Source organism: Microtus oregoni, unplaced genomic scaffold (assembly GCF_018167655.1).
Source record: "Microtus oregoni isolate MIOR12 unplaced genomic scaffold, Mior012 000005F_ref0000423, whole genome shotgun sequence".
In the NCBI taxonomy this organism is placed as follows: Eukaryota; Metazoa; Chordata; class Mammalia; order Rodentia; family Cricetidae; genus Microtus; species Microtus oregoni.
The window spans coordinates 12,761,387-12,778,270 of record NW_024543064.1 but is presented as its reverse complement, the minus strand read 5'-3'; the positions used below and the strand labels follow the sequence as shown (position 1 = coordinate 12,778,270).

General features: G+C 51.9%; 1 protein-coding gene across 7 annotated transcripts in view; it reads right to left on the bottom strand.

Moving 5' to 3' along the window:
* Positions 1 to 13,228: 13,228 nt before the first annotated feature.
* Arhgef10l (Rho guanine nucleotide exchange factor 10 like) overlaps positions 13,229 to 16,884 on the bottom strand; it is a 123,147-nt gene continuing 119,491 nt past the window's right edge. For all 7 annotated transcript variants that reach the window (XM_041652425.1, XM_041652424.1, XM_041652427.1 and 4 more), the window contains 2 exons: positions 15,820 to 15,942; positions 13,229 to 14,270 (listed from right to left, as the gene is read on the bottom strand). In XM_041652425.1, coding sequence (XP_041508359.1) covers positions 13,729 to 14,270; positions 15,820 to 15,942 — 665 coding nt within the window. In that variant the 3' untranslated portion in view covers positions 13,229 to 13,728. The remainder of the gene's footprint in view (positions 14,271 to 15,819; positions 15,943 to 16,884) is intronic.

Below are 16,884 nucleotides of genomic sequence, written 5' to 3'. Positions count from 1 at the left end.
CTCTCCAGATAGGCTAGACTGTCTGGCCAGCGAACCCTAAGAATCCACCCATAGCCTCCTGCAAGCCAGGATTACAAGCATGCACTATCGCACCCAACATTTTTTTTTAACATGGGTTCTGGAGTGCAAATCACAGGCTCTTTGCATGCATTTCACTAACGGCCATCTCCCCAGCTGAGCGCCTTAAGGAATCTAGTTAGCCTGGATCTCTGAATGGTTCTGGTGGGGTGGCCAGAACAGCTACGAAGGATGGGAGTGGCTGCCACCTGTTGAGTTACAGCAGCCACAGGGTTTCACTGGCAGGTCTTAGACTAGCCTTGCATTTAATGACACACTCTTATCAGTCCCTGCATCCCAGTTAGGGAAACTGAGTCCCTGGTAGCTTAAATGACCAACTCAAGGCCATAGGGAAAGTGATGGAACCAGAGTTCAAGACCTGTGTCTTTAAGCGCTGAGCCACCTCCGCAAGACTGAGCCTGGTTCCAGGCCTGACATTCCAGGTCTCTGGAGGCTTTGTGGGTTTCTTCCCTGTCTGAAAGTTTCTGCTGATGCTGCGGGAAGCCTCCCCCGCAAGGACGAAAGCCACTTTGCTGGGAGAGGCAGCTCTGCTGACAAAAGACAGGGTTCCTTTGGAGTCAGTCATCCCTGAGGGGAGCAGCGAGGAGCCCCCACCCTGGAGCCTGCAGACTGGAGCGGGAACCCACAAGCTCGCTGCAGGAGCAGACCCAACACTGGGAGGGTTAGAGCAGAGACAGAGAGGGCTGATGGCATCTGGTGCAGATAGGTACACTGAGACCCAGAGAGGGGCAGAGGCTTGGCCAAGTCTCACATCCATCCATGTGGAAGCTATGACTAGTCCCTGTCACCTTGGAACTTTTACAGAGAGGGAATCTTGGAAAGGCAGGGGTCTGCCAGGAGAGAGATAGGCTCTGGGGACTGGAGACACTGAGCTATGACTGAGTCTTTTTCAAGGAGACCCGGAAAACTGCACGCGACAGGAACAGTCTCCGCCAGCTATCCTAGCACTTACTTAGCTCCTGCCAACAAACAGCTGGTATACCTGATGCCGTATTGCTACAGCCTTACCCTGTGACCCTGTGACCCTGTGATAAGCAGGTGGCTTTGCAGGTTCAGTATCTGCAGGTGGTTCTTCAATGCAGGGAGGCTCCACAGACAACCCCAGAAACATCAGTGGAGACAATTGCTACCAACCAAATTTCACCTCTGCCTATGACACCCTGAGTGACCTTGAACACGATATATGACCTTGCTCGGCCTGTTTCTGTCCACCAAGAAAGAACATGGGCATGATTAGAGGCATTTAAAGTGTGTTTCTTGGGATTCAGGGATTTCTTGCCATCACCCCAGAGGCACCTTGGAGGGGGAAGAAATAGGAAGTGACTCTCGGGCTCCAGCGGCCACAAGACTGACCCTGCTTTAATCTGAGTGATATGCCCAAGGCCCGTGTCAGATGGCATCTCGACAAAGCTCTGACTGCTTTTCAGCAGTTTGTGCCAGAAGCCAAAGGCATCTTCTGTGCCTTGTGGGTGTGGGGTGTGGGGAGACAAGACCGAAGGCTTCTAGCTACAGACGAGGGGTCAGGACCAAGCCAGAGCAAAGACTTTGCCTGGCACGTCTCTCCCCAGCTATCCTCCCAGCTCTCACTGCCCTCCCCTCAGCCTCCCTCAGCCAGCTTTCTCTCTGCAAAACTCCTTGGTGAGGCCTCAAGACTCAAGATGAAAGGATTAGTGAGCAGGGACCTGAGGACCTTAAAGCTGGGACAGAAGCAAGAGGCAACGCCCCTGCCTCCCTAAGCCCGATTTATCTGTGATAATTTCATTTGAACCAGCCAGACCACAGCACGAGAGAAGAGGATTGGAGCCCTTGTCTCTTCTTCTAAGAGGACCTGGCTGGGCTGTGGATCAGTGGTGTGGCACTTGCTCAAGCATGTGTGAGCCCCGGGTCCAAACTCCAGCTCCTCACCAAATAAAAATAAGTAAGCATCCACAAAAGGAATCGGCCTCCCCTCTGTGGTGAGGCAAGGGCTCCGCAGGAGAACCTGCACAGTGAAGCCCTTCCTCGGTAGAGGACAATCTTGTCACCATGCAGACACCATTAGTGGAGCATTTGCTAATGGATTTGGGAGTCTCAGTAAGCAGCGAAGACCTCCCACCCTAGGGCTCCGGTGGCCTAGGCTCCATTGAGCATTGTTAAGGTGTCATTCTGTGTGACTCCTGCTTATTCAGGCTTCAATTCCTGTACAGGGCAACGTGTACACAGAAGTGTATGTATGCACCATGTGTTGGGTGGATGGGTGGATGAATCAATGGGTACAAAGCTGGATACATAGATTCATATGTGGATGCATGGGTGCCTGAACAGATGACTGGGTAGATCAATGGGTAAGTGGGTAGACGGGCGGACGGATAGATAAGCTGATGGAAGTGGACATGGATCAATCAACCAATTGATCAATCAATGAATATGTGGGTGGGTGAGTAGCTGGATGGATAGGTGGATCGATTTATCAATTGATCTATGGGTCTGTGGGTAGATAATGGATGGAATAGTAGGTGGGTAGTTGGGGAAATAGATGGATTGATGGATGGATTTATGGATGTGCGCATGTGTAGTTGGGTAGATGGATAGATGGATGTGTGGGTGGGTGGGCAGATGGACAGATGGATGAATGGGTTGTGCATGGGTGGGTGAGGGTGGACGGATGGAGGATGGGCGAAGTTAACATTCCCTGTCTACGGCCCAGCGACAAGGATTCTGCTTCACTGCTTCTACTCCCCTAACCAGAGAGCCCCACCTTTCTCCCCGTTAGAGGGCACCTTCACTAACTTGCAGAGGTTCCCCAACTCCTAACTAGCCTTCTAGCCTCTAGCCTCCCTCCCCTGACGGGGGGGGGGGGGGGAGATAAAACGGAAAAATCTAACTCACAGAAACAAAGCAAGTTCACCACCCAAACTGAGGGTCTCCTGCCTCAGGGCAGGATCATTTGCAGGCTCCAAGAGTCTGATCTCCATCACTTACAGAATTAGCAAGGGGAAGGACCCCAGAACTGGTCTCCCTCTGACAGCCTGGGGCACTGTGCCCATGGCCCATCATTGTCCACACCCCCCTTTGCAGTCTGCAGGAGGCTCAGTGTACGTGTGTGTGGCAGGGGGTGGGGGTGCAGGCGATTACCCCTTGGTCACGCTCCACCACCTCTTTTCCCCTCGCCCCAGGACACATGAAGCTGAAGTCCAGCAACTCGCCTCATTAAGCAGCCAACACAGGGCCCTGGGAAATGTCTTAATTAGGTGACCATAGTAGCTGGTGTAAACTAATTTGATAAAGATAACAAAAGTCAGCAAGCAGGACTGCCTGTGTGTACAGGAACAGCTGCCCTGAGACAGGAGCTCAGGGACCTAGATCTGGGAGGAGACCGAGGGATTGCAAGCAGTGCCTGCAGTGGGTTGCTGAGATCTTCAGTTTCAAAAGCTGTGAAATGGGTTGTCGTCAGCTGACAGTCTGCTTCCTGGCACGGATTTGATGCCAGGAGCATGTGGTACCCGACCTCCCAGTGAAGAGCAAGTGGCTCTGTTGGGGGAAGATACTGGGGGAGTTAAATTTACAGCTTCAGGTGGGCCAGTGAGACACCCTACCACCACGCTACATCCCAGCTCTCTTACCCTTTCTTCTCTTTTTGTTTTCTCTTTCCTTCTTTCTTCCTTCCTTCCTTTCTTTTTTTCTGCTTTTTGAAACAGGGTCTCACTGCGCTGCCCAGTCTAGACTTGAAATCCTCCTGCCTCAGTCTCCTGAAGAGCTAGGATTGCAGGCTTGTATCACTTTTATTATTTATTATCCTCTGAACGTATTGTTTTCCTCTCTTCTGCCCCATCTGTGCTTCCTCTCCCCCCACCACCTGTGCCTCACACATAGGCTGTATGGAGAGGGCACCAGCGGCCTCTGGGCCCTGAAGCCCTCCTCTTGCCTCTGACCATGCTCTAGTGCCCTGCCTCTGGAAAAATAATATGTTCCCACCCCACCCACCCACACATCCCCTCCTCCGGTTTCCAACCTTGGGCGTCTGTTTCCCTAAGCCACCAATTCACACCTGATTTTCATCCTGGGCCTTCAAAGGGCTGAAGAATTTGATCAAGATCGCACAGCTGGAGGTAGAATGAACTCGGTTCTCATGCCTGTCCACGTGCTAAGGAAGGGCGGTTGTGCAGACCAGAGGCTGGGGCCAGGTGACAAGCCCGACTGGCCTGCGCCTTTAAGGTTTCCTCCTGTGCCCGCTGTGTTCTGGTTCACACTGGATATCCAAAAAAGATGTGCAGACCACCACGGGGTGAAGGTGGAGGGTATGAGGAGATACACACACACACACACACACACACACAACTCAGCCACAACAGCCAGTGACATCTTAACCAAGTCACACCCCACGCTGAGCCCCAGTGTCCCCATCTGTGAAAGGGAAAGAGTTCCTACTCTCAACACCTTCCCACTCGTCCTCCTCAAAATCACCCGCTCTTAGGTTTTTCAGGGGCAGCAGGATGGACATCGGATAGTGTGTGTGTATGTGAGTGTGCATGCATGCATGCATGCGTGTGTCTGCAAAGGACACTAAACTCGACGGTGCTCCCCAAGGCTGGAGTTAGCATGTGGCAACCACCACTCAACCAAGATGACAATGTGCGGCTGGCACCCCATCCCCTTGCTATAAACCAGAGAGAGGCACCGAGTGTCTAATTAGTAAACCATTCGATAATTGGTGTAATCTGGTGCTATTCCCTTTCTGACAGCCCCTGCCACCGTGTCCCATTTCAAGCTTGAGTTGCCTTTCGCATCATGCTGATAATTGTAATACTGAGAAGGAAAAATCAAATCGGAGTCATCGGAAGCTCCCATTAAATTGATTTAGGACACAAAAAAGTTAATAGGATTCCCTCCCCTCCTCCTCCTCCCCCGCCCCATCTATGTCTCACAGATTGGCCACACGGAGAGGGCACTAGGGGCCTCTGTGCCCTGGACCCTTCCTCGTGGCCTCAGACCTGCTCCAGCCTGCAAGATGCTCAAGTACCCTGCCTCTGGAAGGCCAACATGAGAGGGGGGCAAGAGGCAAGGACAGGCTCACCTTGAACAGAGCCAGGCACATGTCCTGTCCTCTCCCCTGAGAAGTAAACCTTAGAGACAGACGTTCAGGTCTGTTTGTTATCTAGGAGGCTACAAGTGAGCTTGCACAAAGCAGATCCCAGCAGTGCAGGTAACAGAAGTCAACTCCAACCAACCAGAGGACACACGAACACGTCTGGTTCAGGACATTGGGAAAACCAGAGGGAGAGCAGGCCCAGGGTTCTTCTTCACAAGATGAACCGAGCCCCTGAGTACCTGCACCCCAGCCTGAGGGACCCAGGCCAGCACAGAGGGTGGGCACACCCAATTCATTTTACACTGCTTAGTTTGGGCTTTTTTGAACCACACACCCAGGAGAGTATGCAAATAGATGCAAATGAGATCCTGATTTATGCAAAACAGCCTATAAATGCGTGTCCCTGGATTTGCCAAAGGAAAAAAGCCGTGTCACCTAATTTAACAGAAATAACAGGGGTAGAAGACTGTCCCTGAGTTGGGTTCAGGCCAAGAAGAACCCACAAAGCCTCCTAAAATAGAGCTAAGGGACCCCCTGGCTGTGGTGGCCCCGAACTGAAAACCCCACAGCCTTCGCCTCGCCAAGAGAGTCCAGCCTCACAGTGGTACCTGGTCCCCTTATAGCTGAACCTCTGGGTCCCCCTTCCCACCCCACAGGGTCCTTTAATCAATTATTTATTTTTTTCATTTTATGTGTATAAATGCTTATATGCGTATATGCCAGTGCACCGTGTGTATACCTAGTACCTATTGAGGCCAGAAGAGTCAGATCCCCTGGAACTGGAGTTAACCAACATCTGCATGTCACCACGTGGGTGCTGGAAACCTAGGTCCTTTGGAATTAACAGCCCGTGTTCTTAATCACCAAGACATCCCTCCAGCCTTCCAGACAGGGTCCTGCAAGGGGAGGCCACTGGGCCCCAGACTCCACCCATTCTGCTGGCCCCACCCACATGTGACCCACCCTGATAACCATTGCAGTTTACATCAGTGAATCCTGAGCAGCATCGCCCTGCACCAGGCTGAGCAGTTCCAGGAAAGCACCGTTATCACTCTCATACAGAGGGGGAAACCGAGGCCAGCTGGGACAGAGTGCCAGGAGAGAGAGCAAGGTTCCTGGAACCTTCTCTTTTCTAAGTTACATCACCTGTGAAAGCAGGCTAGGCTCCCAGAAAGCAAGGGCCTGCCTCCACCGCCCCAGCACCTGGACTATAAGAATAGGCTGCCAGACTCGGCATTTATCAGGTGGGTCCCAGGAATTGAACTCAGGCACTTTACCCCCATCCCTTTCAAGTTACATTAAGGGGAGCATCTGGGAGCATGTATACTCTCCAGGCTCCCATTTGTCACAAATTAGCTCACATTTATCATGAGGACAGCCTATGTGGTCAGTACGACCGACATCCCCACAATCTAGAGCTGAAAGCTCAGCTAAGTAAGGGTTTGTGACAGGGCTGAGCCTCCTGTGGGCTTGTGAGCATCTGTCATCACAGGCATCCTCCTGCAGCAAATGGAAATGGTGGGGCTTTTCTTAATGGCTAAAACACAAGGCATTGGTAATCAGGGAAGATGCGCCGAGTCTGCAATTTTGGGGTCTTCCTCCGAGCTGTGACCCCCACTCTCTGACCTGGGTTTCCTCTGTGAAGTACGATCATGCTGGTACCTCCCTCCGGGGACATAACGCAGTGGCCTGAGTGGACTCAGATTGGACTGGCGCACATGTACCTAGCTTCAGAGACTTAGAGATCATATGGCTGAGGCAGAGAGAACCAATGTTCACCAGATGTGAAGCCAAGGGCCCACTCCACACCAAGGTCACCCCTACTCTTGAGAACACCCACAGAGCCCTGCGGGATCCCCCAGTGCAGAGGAGGCTCTCGCTGTCTGTCTTACCAGTGGCTAGGGACACAAGGACCAGCCCCTCACCACTCACTGGGAGAGGTCCAGGGCTTCTATTGATGGGGAAAGCTGACAGGAGCCAGCTCGGGTAATTATATTAATTTCCTCAATTTGCACATTCCTGCTACTTTGCCATCTCCCCAGGAAGTGTAAATGAGGAGCTCGAGCAGCCTCGCTGATTAGGTCCACGCGCTGCGGCTGGGAAGTTTCTGTTGCGTGGCTTATTATCCTGTATCTTCCGCGGCTGAGGGGCTTGTCTCCCCCACCCCAGGCTGGAGCTCACCAAGGACTAGGGATTTGTCTCCCCTTCAGCCTGAGGGTCTCCGGCTTAGAACTGGCGATGCAGGATGAACCTCTGAGGATGCAGACATATCTCCTCCATCAGAATAGCATCTCCTCCTGGCCAGAGCCTATACCTGTCAGATCAGCAGCTCCCTCAGCGAGCTGGGTGACATCAGGGCTGTAGTTGTCATCAGACTGGGAGCTCCAAGAACAAGAGAGCCCCCCCCCAGCCCCAGTAAACTAGGGGTGTTCCAGGTTGTGGTTCCTGCTGGTCCATCAACTTCAACAGGTCACCTACGTTCCCAGTGTCATCCACTAGAACACACAACCCACTGAGATGATTCAGAGGGGAACGGGCATGTGCAGCCAAGCCTTCCCAGCTGAGTTCAATCCCCAGATTGTGGAATAAGAGACCTGACCCTAAATTTCAATTGTACTCTGATATCTAAATGTGCTCTGACATCACACCCCCAAATTCCACATACACATATTAGCACACAAAATAAATAACAGTATAATAAGACAAATTTTAAAAAGAAGAACCACCTTTGGGCCACAGAAGGCAGGCTGTGGAGGCTCTGCCATCTCCCACAGGACACTAGAGTCACATCTTTGCTGAAATGTGTGTACTTTGCTAGGGACAAGCCAAGAGTGTTAGTGGCAGCAGAACCACCCCGACTCAGAGGGCCTGACATGGCACTGACCCCCAGAAGGGTCAGCTGACCTCTGCCCAGGGTTTGGAATCAGGCCAGTGTGAGAGGAAACACAGCCTCAGTAGAGATCCCGCCCGAACCAGAGCTTGTGAGTCAGCTAGCCTGACCACCATCTATACATCTAGTGTGGTGTTTGACCTGTGGCCTCCAGCTCCCCTGCCTCCCTTTAATATCTACTATGTGTTGAGACAGCAGGTCTCAAGGACCTGTGAGGACATCTGCTTGCCTGCCTGTTCAGCTAAGGACGTCTGGACACTCTGGAGTTTGTCCCTTATCCAAGGTAACACTCAATGCATTTAAAGAGCCAAGATTCAGTCCCAGATCTGGGTGAATCAAAGCCCTGCCCTGCTGAGCCAGCCTGGCTGCCTCCAAGAAGCTCCTCCTGTTGGTCCTGTTCTTTAGTACATCCTGCCTCCTGGACCGGGTGTGTTCCCTGAGGACAAGGACCATCGCATGACAACAGAGACAAGGCCAAGAAAAACGTTTAGTGTAGTGGGGCAATTTGCCTGAAATCTAAATCCAGGTTGTGTGTGTGCACGTGCATGCACACGTGCATGCGTGCATGCGTGTTTTTATGTGCATGCAGAAACATTTGTATGTACAGATGTGCATGCTTGTGGGAGCATGCTGTTGTGTGACACCATTCCTGGGGTGACATGAATGGATGTCTACTCACCCCAGAGAGGGAACTGACAACAGACCTAAGTATGGATACCTCCAAAGTCCATCTTAGTGAACCAATGAGTTTTACTGGGATTGCTTATAGGAATATGGGTGAGGGGTGACTTACAGGAGCAGAAATGACTGAAGACAGTTGCATCACCTAAGTCTACCCTAACACAGGTGACAGTTCACAAAGCTGGGAACCTAGAGCACACTGCACAGCCTGCAGGCAGCTCAACAGGTTGGAACATGTCCTTTCCAAGGCAGCTGGGGTTGTCTGAGAGTGTCTCCCAGCTGTCCTTATAGATTCTTAGGGAGGGTGGGGCCTATTGAATCTGCTTAGCTTCAGGAACTTCCTGCAGCTGTTTTTGAGTTGTTTACTTCCTGTCTTTAGGAGCTTCCCTGCAGGATGTGGGTTTCACCTCCTCTTAGAAAATCCTGTTGCTTCATCTCCCTATACACATCCCGTGTTTTACAAAGTCCCCCCCCCCAAATATGGAAAGCTTTAACTTCAAGAGAAGCTGCTGCACATACAATACATACATGCTCTGGTGTGGCTTTTGGTTTTGGTGTGTGTGTGTGTGTGTGTGTGTGTGTGTGTGTGTGTGTGTGTAAGGGAAAGTGTATAAGTGTTTGGATGTTTGAGTGTGTATGTCTGTAATAAGAGTGTTGAGTCTGTGGGTATATGTGTCACTGTATGAATGGGTACGTGAGTGAGGGTATGCAGGTGTGTATGAATGAGTGAGTGAGTGTGTGAGGGAGCATGTATATTGTCAGTGTGAGTGGATGGGCATATATGAGTGTGCAGGTCAGTAGGTAGGTGGGTGGGTGTGCCGCACAACCTACAAGAAACTACGTTGTGACCACGATTTATGTCCCTTGGGTCCACGTGTGGAAGTTATGAGCTTGTGTAACAATACATGGAGGTAGGACCTTTGGATGTACCTGACTCCTAGTGCTGGACAGACCAGCTCAAACAGCCTCTGTGGATCCAAGCTTCCCACCTCGTTCCCTGAACTATGGTTTATGTATGGTTTCTTTCAGGTTGACATTTGGTGGGGGAAGGTGATAGAACCTTCAAGAGGAGGGGCCCAGTAAGATGTAGCTAGGTCATGGCGGTGCTCCCATTAGGATTAATGCTGGTCTCACTGGAGTGGGTCAGGTCTCATGGGACTAGAGTCATTCCTGTAAGAATGAATTATTGCTGAGATGGGCACCTCCTGAGCCCTTCTTCTGCGCACGCAGCCACCTTGCAATGTCAGCCACCACATCCTGCCTGGAGCTGAGAGCGAAATAAGCCTCTTTTCTTTATGAAATGCCCAGATTTGGTTTATCGATAACATGAATGGAGACATTGTGCCAAGCTTTCCCAGCCTTCGTTGCGCTTGCTGATTCACCTCCCAGGGCTCCTGAGACTGGCTCTTCCTGTACCAGCCAGCTTCTCAGATCTGCCCCCTGACTGCTGCTCACTGAGCAAGCTCAGCCAAGGTGGTCACAGAGCATGCCTACATGTCCCCAGCCTGAACTCCGAACCTGGATGACGGCACAACCCTCCCCAAAGGCTCCTGGTTCCACACATTCCCCCCAGAGTCCCCAACAAAGATGGATGGAAAGCTGAAGATGGCCAGGTATAGTGTCACTTGCCTAAAACCCTAGTACTTTGAAGGCAGAGGCAGGAGGACTATAGGTTTGAGGTCAGCCTGGGCTTCATAATGAGGCTTGTCCTAATAAATAAACAAACGAGTGAATGGGTGAATCTAAACAAACCAACTCAAAACAGAGGGGTCATTCCCTAAGAAAACTCTCTAGTGGCCCCTGTCACCAAGCTCCTACCATCTGTCCTCTGCCCCCTCACCACCTCCATAGTAGGTGAACCCCTACTTTGTTTTCTGCTCCAGCCTGGAATGTTCTAGGCCCAGGATGTTCTCCTGCCCCTGCTCCTTCTCGGTCTTTGCTCAAACCCATCCCCTCCCATCCCATGTGGCGTCCTTCTAACCCTATTCAACACCCTGACCCCCGCCCCTGAGAGTCCTTGTCTCTCAGCACTGCCTCTCTGAAGTGCCAACACTAACTGATACTTTCTGTTCCTCTGCAGAATGGGGGTGACTGGGATGACTGAGGGGATACAGCATTTGTCTTCTTTACCACACTCTGCCCAGAGGCCACTCTGAAGCAGGTCTCAGCATACGACAGGTACTGAGTGACGTTGAACTGCCTGACAGTAACCAAGGCCTAGCTGCCCCTCTGCCAGGACTCAGAGAGGTTAAGGATCTTACTGACCATCACAAGAAAGGGAAAGGGAGCTGGCTTGCTAATATGGTCTGCAAGGTGTCTCTCCTGGAGGAGCTGTATGATGGCTGAGTGTCTGGTGACAGACCTCAGTCCTGCTTGACTTTGGGCCTGGAGCTTGCTGGGCACGTTCATTATATCCCAAGAGCCTCCGATCCTTTGTGTGCAAAATGAAGCCAAGAAGGGCAGCCATTAAACATGAGGAGGACCCGGGGCACCAAGGCCTCCTCTCTCAGGTACAGCCACCACACCCCAGCTGCCCTGTGTGTAGTCAGAGGGTTGACGGATGCAGTGGGTTCACTGGAGTAACAGTGGTGAATGACAGTGATACACAGGCCCATTTGATCCCTGGGTCCCCTCCCGATGAGGGAGCTGGAAAACAGAATACGCTGTTGGCCACCAGCTCCTTCTCAAAAGGGGAGACTTCTGCCACAAATTCTTGGGTAAAGGATAAAGGGACAATCACACATCTTCTGTTGGAGGCTACAACACCACTTTCCATAGACTCAGCCCTGGAGACCCTCAGCAAGATGGTACCTGTCCCGATTTCATAGGAAACCAAGGTCATTCGGGGAGCCATACAGCAAGTGCTTGGCAGAGCTGACCTAGAGTCCAGACCAGCTTCTTATCCTACACAGCTTCCCCTTGTCCATCACTGTCCCAGGAACATCTTGGCCAGCACTGACCAACAGACTAATGGTACCTGTGCGGAGTCCCATCAAGACGGGGTGCTTGAAAATCAACACAGCAGCAGAAAAGGGACTGTTTGTAATTCTTCCACCCCACGACAGTGGACAGTGATGGCTCTTCCTCCATCCACGACAGTGGACAGTGATGGCTCTTCCTCCACCCCATGGCAGTGGACAGTGATGGCTCTTCCTCCATCCACGGCAGTGGACAGTGATGGCTCTTCATCCACGGCAGTGGACAGTGATGGCTCTTCCTCCATCCACGACAGTGGACAGTGATGGCTCTTCCTCCATCCATGGCTCTTCCTTCATCCATGATGGCGGACAGTGATAGCTCTTCCTCTGATACAACATGGGAAACCGGGACTCAGAGATGTCGCCCATCAAATCCATAGTGTAAAAGTGGAAACCAGGCCCTTCCACCTAGTGGCTCCTGGGAATCTGGGTCTCCTCTGCCCCCTGGAGACCTACTGGACTCCTGCCCTCCAGCAATGAGTCACCTCCTTATAGCCTACTTGCTCCTCTTCATCTGCAACAGCCTTACTCAGGGTCTGTCGGCACACTGAAGACCACACACTTCCTGTGGGTCATCTCCATGGCCCCACCAACCACGATGATACCTGGCAGGGTGGAAACTCAGGAAATGCAAAAGGAATGAATGAATATATGAATGAATGAATGAATGAATCTACAGAAGCTTAGATCCCTTGGGGCTTTCCATCGGGTCCTCGGACCTTCAGAAAACAGGCTCTCAGTGCACTTTGTGGATAGGCCTAGATGAGAGTTCTGCCTCATGTCTCTCGGTACCCAGTTCTGCCATCCCCAAGTACTGAGGGAAAACTCATGGACATGGATGGACAGACACACAAGCAGATGAAGAGGGGAGGGTGGACTGGAAGGTGGAGGAGATGCTACCCTTGCTAGCCGTGGCTTTCAACTTTATATTTCTCCCTGCAACAGTTACTTGAATGCTCAAGATGGATGGAGCCAGGAGAGGTAAGAGGTCCCGTCGTTGCTCCTCTCCGGCAGCCTGCCACGGGTTCACCTGGTATTCATCAATGTCTCCAGACTCAGGAGCAGCCCCTCCCAGTTACTGAGGAGCCCATTGGCCACCCTCTTCTCACTGCCTCATGCACCAGGACCTCTCCAGAGGGAGGTGACCAGCCTTTCTCCAAAACACTCCAGAAAGCACCCAAGAGCCCCTCCTTGAGAAAGCAAACCTTCTGCCATGATGAAAATGGTGGTCATGTATGTTGTCCAACCTGTTCAATTCTCACCCACCCTGGCAGGGCTCTCCCAGCCACACCTGAAGTGTGGCTAAGAGATGATGGACCAAACCATTAATATGCAAATTAGGCAGTTGTAGATAGCTACTAATAACTGCCTTAGATGGAGCTTCCGAGGTGTGTTCCTGAGTGGCCTCCAACCGAGTCCTAGCACGATCCATCATGCTGGAGCAGGGGAGTCCCTGGTCCCCAACATCTCCTGATTGGCAAAAGTCATTCACGGTGTCCCACCCCCATTACATTCCATAAACCCCACAGGGCCCACATATCTCTTGCCTTTTATTCCAGCACCTCCCAGAGACCCATTATGTACAGATTGTATTTATACATATAATATACATCGAACATAAGTATTCATATATATATTCACACGCTAGCCCACATGCTCAGACACCCACACATACATCCTTCCTGGAGGGGCACGGACACCTCTGAGCCTCACTCAGCCCCAACAAAAGGTTCCAGGTTCAGCAGGCAGTGGTGAGGTTTTATGTTTTTTGCTTCAAAAACAAAACAAAACAAAAAGGCCATATTCTCCAAGTGTGTTCTTCCATTCCCCAAGACCCTAAAACCCACCCCAAAACATTCTGAAGTTTTGTTTCCAGAGGTTTCCCTCTGCTCTTCAAGGCCTCAGTGGAGAATCCAGACCTGTCTTGTGGCCTGTGCAGGTTCCTGGGGGGAACCCAGCTGGGCCAAAAAGGGTCCCAGCATGTCTGCAGTGGTCCAGCTGCCCTGTGACCTCCAGATGGGCAGGATGGGTAGCTATAGAGCCAAGGGCACCTGCCAGATAAGAAGTGTGCTGTCTGTCTCGCTGCACGGAGCCGGTCGCCCACTCAGGCCTCCTGGAGCACTGCCAAAGTGGCGATAGCCTTGCCCACCAGAGATGATGGCCACAGAACAGATCTCCTTGCGGTGGGCATCACGGGCACAGGGCCGGCTGCGTACCCAGACATCAGGGTCATCGGCCATCTCGTAGATGGAGCCGTCTTCCTCACTGTGCTCCAGAGCTGAACCGTCAGTGGGTGCTGGCTCCCGCACCGAAAGCAGGGGCCCCGGGAGGTGAGCTGTGGAGCGCAGGCGGTATTGGAGCAGGATGCCCTTCTTGCGGGTTAACTCTCGGCCTGGGTGGCTATCAGGGGTGGGCACTGGTTCGTGAGATTGCCCGTCTGGCTTGTCCTCCTCGGCCTGAGGCCCTTCAGTCTCTTCCTGGTCACTCCGCAGGATATCGGGGGCCAAAATGCTCATGGCCACAGCCAGGAAGGCCACAGGTCCACAGTGACCATTGAGAGACACCATGCCTTTCCCTATGAGACCAGAGCAGAGGAGAAGGGTCAAGAGACAGGCCTTTAAGGGAGACAGCCAAGTACTTCTGGGGAACTTTCTGGGTGGGTAGGACATTTTCTTCTGCCATCTATGTTGGCATCTCCTCAGAGGTCATGAGCTCTGTCTATGCCATGCTTCATGGCATGACTTCACCAAGTGGGGCCTGTTATGGTATATTATTTTAACTATGTACAGATGTGTTATGTTTGTTTACGCTGTATTTGTTTAATTATATAAATATGTGCTGCTGTTTTACCTTGCCTGCCTAAGGCACCTGATCGGTCTAATAAAAGCTGAATGGCTGATAGCTAGGCAGAAAAAGGCTAGGCAGGGCTGGCACGCAGAGAAAATAAATAGGAGGAGAAATCTAGGCTCAGGAGGAAAAAGAAGAAGAGAGGAAGGAACGAGGGAGACGCCTGGGACAAGAAACCAGGCAGCTGCCAGCCAGCCTGACACGAGAAATAGTGACAGAAAGACAAGTGGAAGGAAAGAAAAGTAAAAAGTTAGCCCCAAGGCTAAAGGTAGATAAGGAGAAACAGGGTAATTTAAAAGAGCTAGCCAGAAATGAGCCTAAGCTAGGCAGAGCATAGATAAGAAGTCTCCATGTCATGATTGGGGAGCTGGTTGGTGGCCTAAAAGGAAAAGCCTTTCACAGGGGCCATCCACCATCTCCCGTGGAAAAGCCTCACTGATAACTTCCCTCCGAACTCCACCCAAAAAGCCAAGTCTTGTAAGAGGCTCTCCAGCTCTTCCTTCCAGCCACATTGCATCCTGCCTGCATCCTCCCGGGGAAGTGGTACAGAGCTACTCCTTGATCTCACTCCACCACGGCACCCTCTGCCTGGACCAGAGCTATCCTGGACACTACCTGCCTCATGCATCCCCATGTTCCACCCAGCCTGGGTGCCATCCTTGCATGAATAAATTGCTCTAGTAGGTGCAACATGAAGACAGGACACCCAGAAATCTGGGAGTCTAGAAGAGGGTAGAGGTCTGGCATGGTTGGCTCAGGCTGGTTCCTCCTCTCACCCAGGGCTAACCGGACACTAGAGGAGACTACAGTCTTCCCTTTCAAGGCAGAGGCAAAGGGGGCCAGAGCTCTAGTGCCTAAACACCAGGGGTTTCCCCTGACCCTGCTTCTGTTCTCTTAGGCCTAGGATCACAGGTCAGGGCAGACTGGCTGCCACAGATGACACGGGCCTATCCCCAGAGCCCACACTTCTACCTCGATACCCCACTCCAAAGAGAGGCAGCAGGGCCCAGCAGAGCCTCTGTCATGCATCAAGTGCCTCAGCCAATGCTCAGATTCTCTGGCCAGTGTGAACTTCTCCACCCAGACCAGAAAAGCAAGAATCAGAAGGTGGGAGGTGGTATCCTAGGCTATCATTTTACCATGCCCTGGCTCAGGTAAGAGGGACAGAGAGGCTGGACTCTATCATGAATCACTGGGTATTGCAGATGTCTGGGCCAGGTTCCCCCTTATCCCTGAAGTCAAGCCCCAAACCTACCCAGACAGCCCTGGAACCTCACCTGTGATCTTGGGGATGCCCTCCAGCCGGGGCACGGGCAACAGGACAATGACACCCTGGTCAGTGCCTACCCAGAGCAGACCCTGGCAGATGAGGAGGCTGGTGACACACAGGTGCTTCTGGCCTGCAGAGAGAGACAACATGAACTCAGTTCATCCTGGGGAGGGAGCTGTACAGCCCAGATTTCCCCCAAGACAAGTGGGAGGATGCTGGGGTCAGGACATGGGTACCCAGTCAGACCTCAGTTTCCCCATGTGTAAAGGAACTGCTGTAAGGACACAGCAGGGTAACACCTAAGGGCACAGTGCCTGGCCAATGCAGGCTCTATGTGTCAGGGTTCAGTTGCCTGGCACCAGGCTGCAAGCCAATGAAGAGACGGTGTGACAGTCTGTAATGGATAGAAGTTGGTAGCAGTGGCACGTACTTGAAGGGGGCCAGGGCAGAGTCTGTAAAAAGGACTGCTGCCAGGTTACTCTAGGCAGATGGGTAGATGAGTAGATGTATGGACAGATGAGAAGAAGGGTGGATAGGGGAGTGGATGTAAGAGTTCACTGGGCAGTGGGTGGATGGATGGATGGATGGATGGACAAGTGCATAGATAGACGGACTGGTAAATGAACAGGCGAATGGGTAAGATGAGTGGATGGATGATGGATGGATGAACAATGGATAGATGAATGGGTGGATGATGGATGAATGGACAGACGGATGAAAGAAAGGATGGATGGAGGGATGGATGGGTAGGCAGATTGGCAAGTGTGTAGATAGATGGGCAGATAGATGGATTAAACAGTCAGTGAATGGATGGCAGGAGGTATGATGGACAGACGGATGGATGGATGGATGGATGGATGGACAGATGGATGGGTGGACAGACGGAAAGATGTATGGATGGACAGACAGATGGACAGATTGGCAAGTGATAAATGAATGGGTTGGTAGATGGATAGATAGATGAATAGATTGGTGGGCAGATAATAGAAAGGGTGGGTGGGTGATGGGTGGATGCACACACACACACACACACACACACACACACGGTTGAGCACAGCTCTGAGACAGTAGT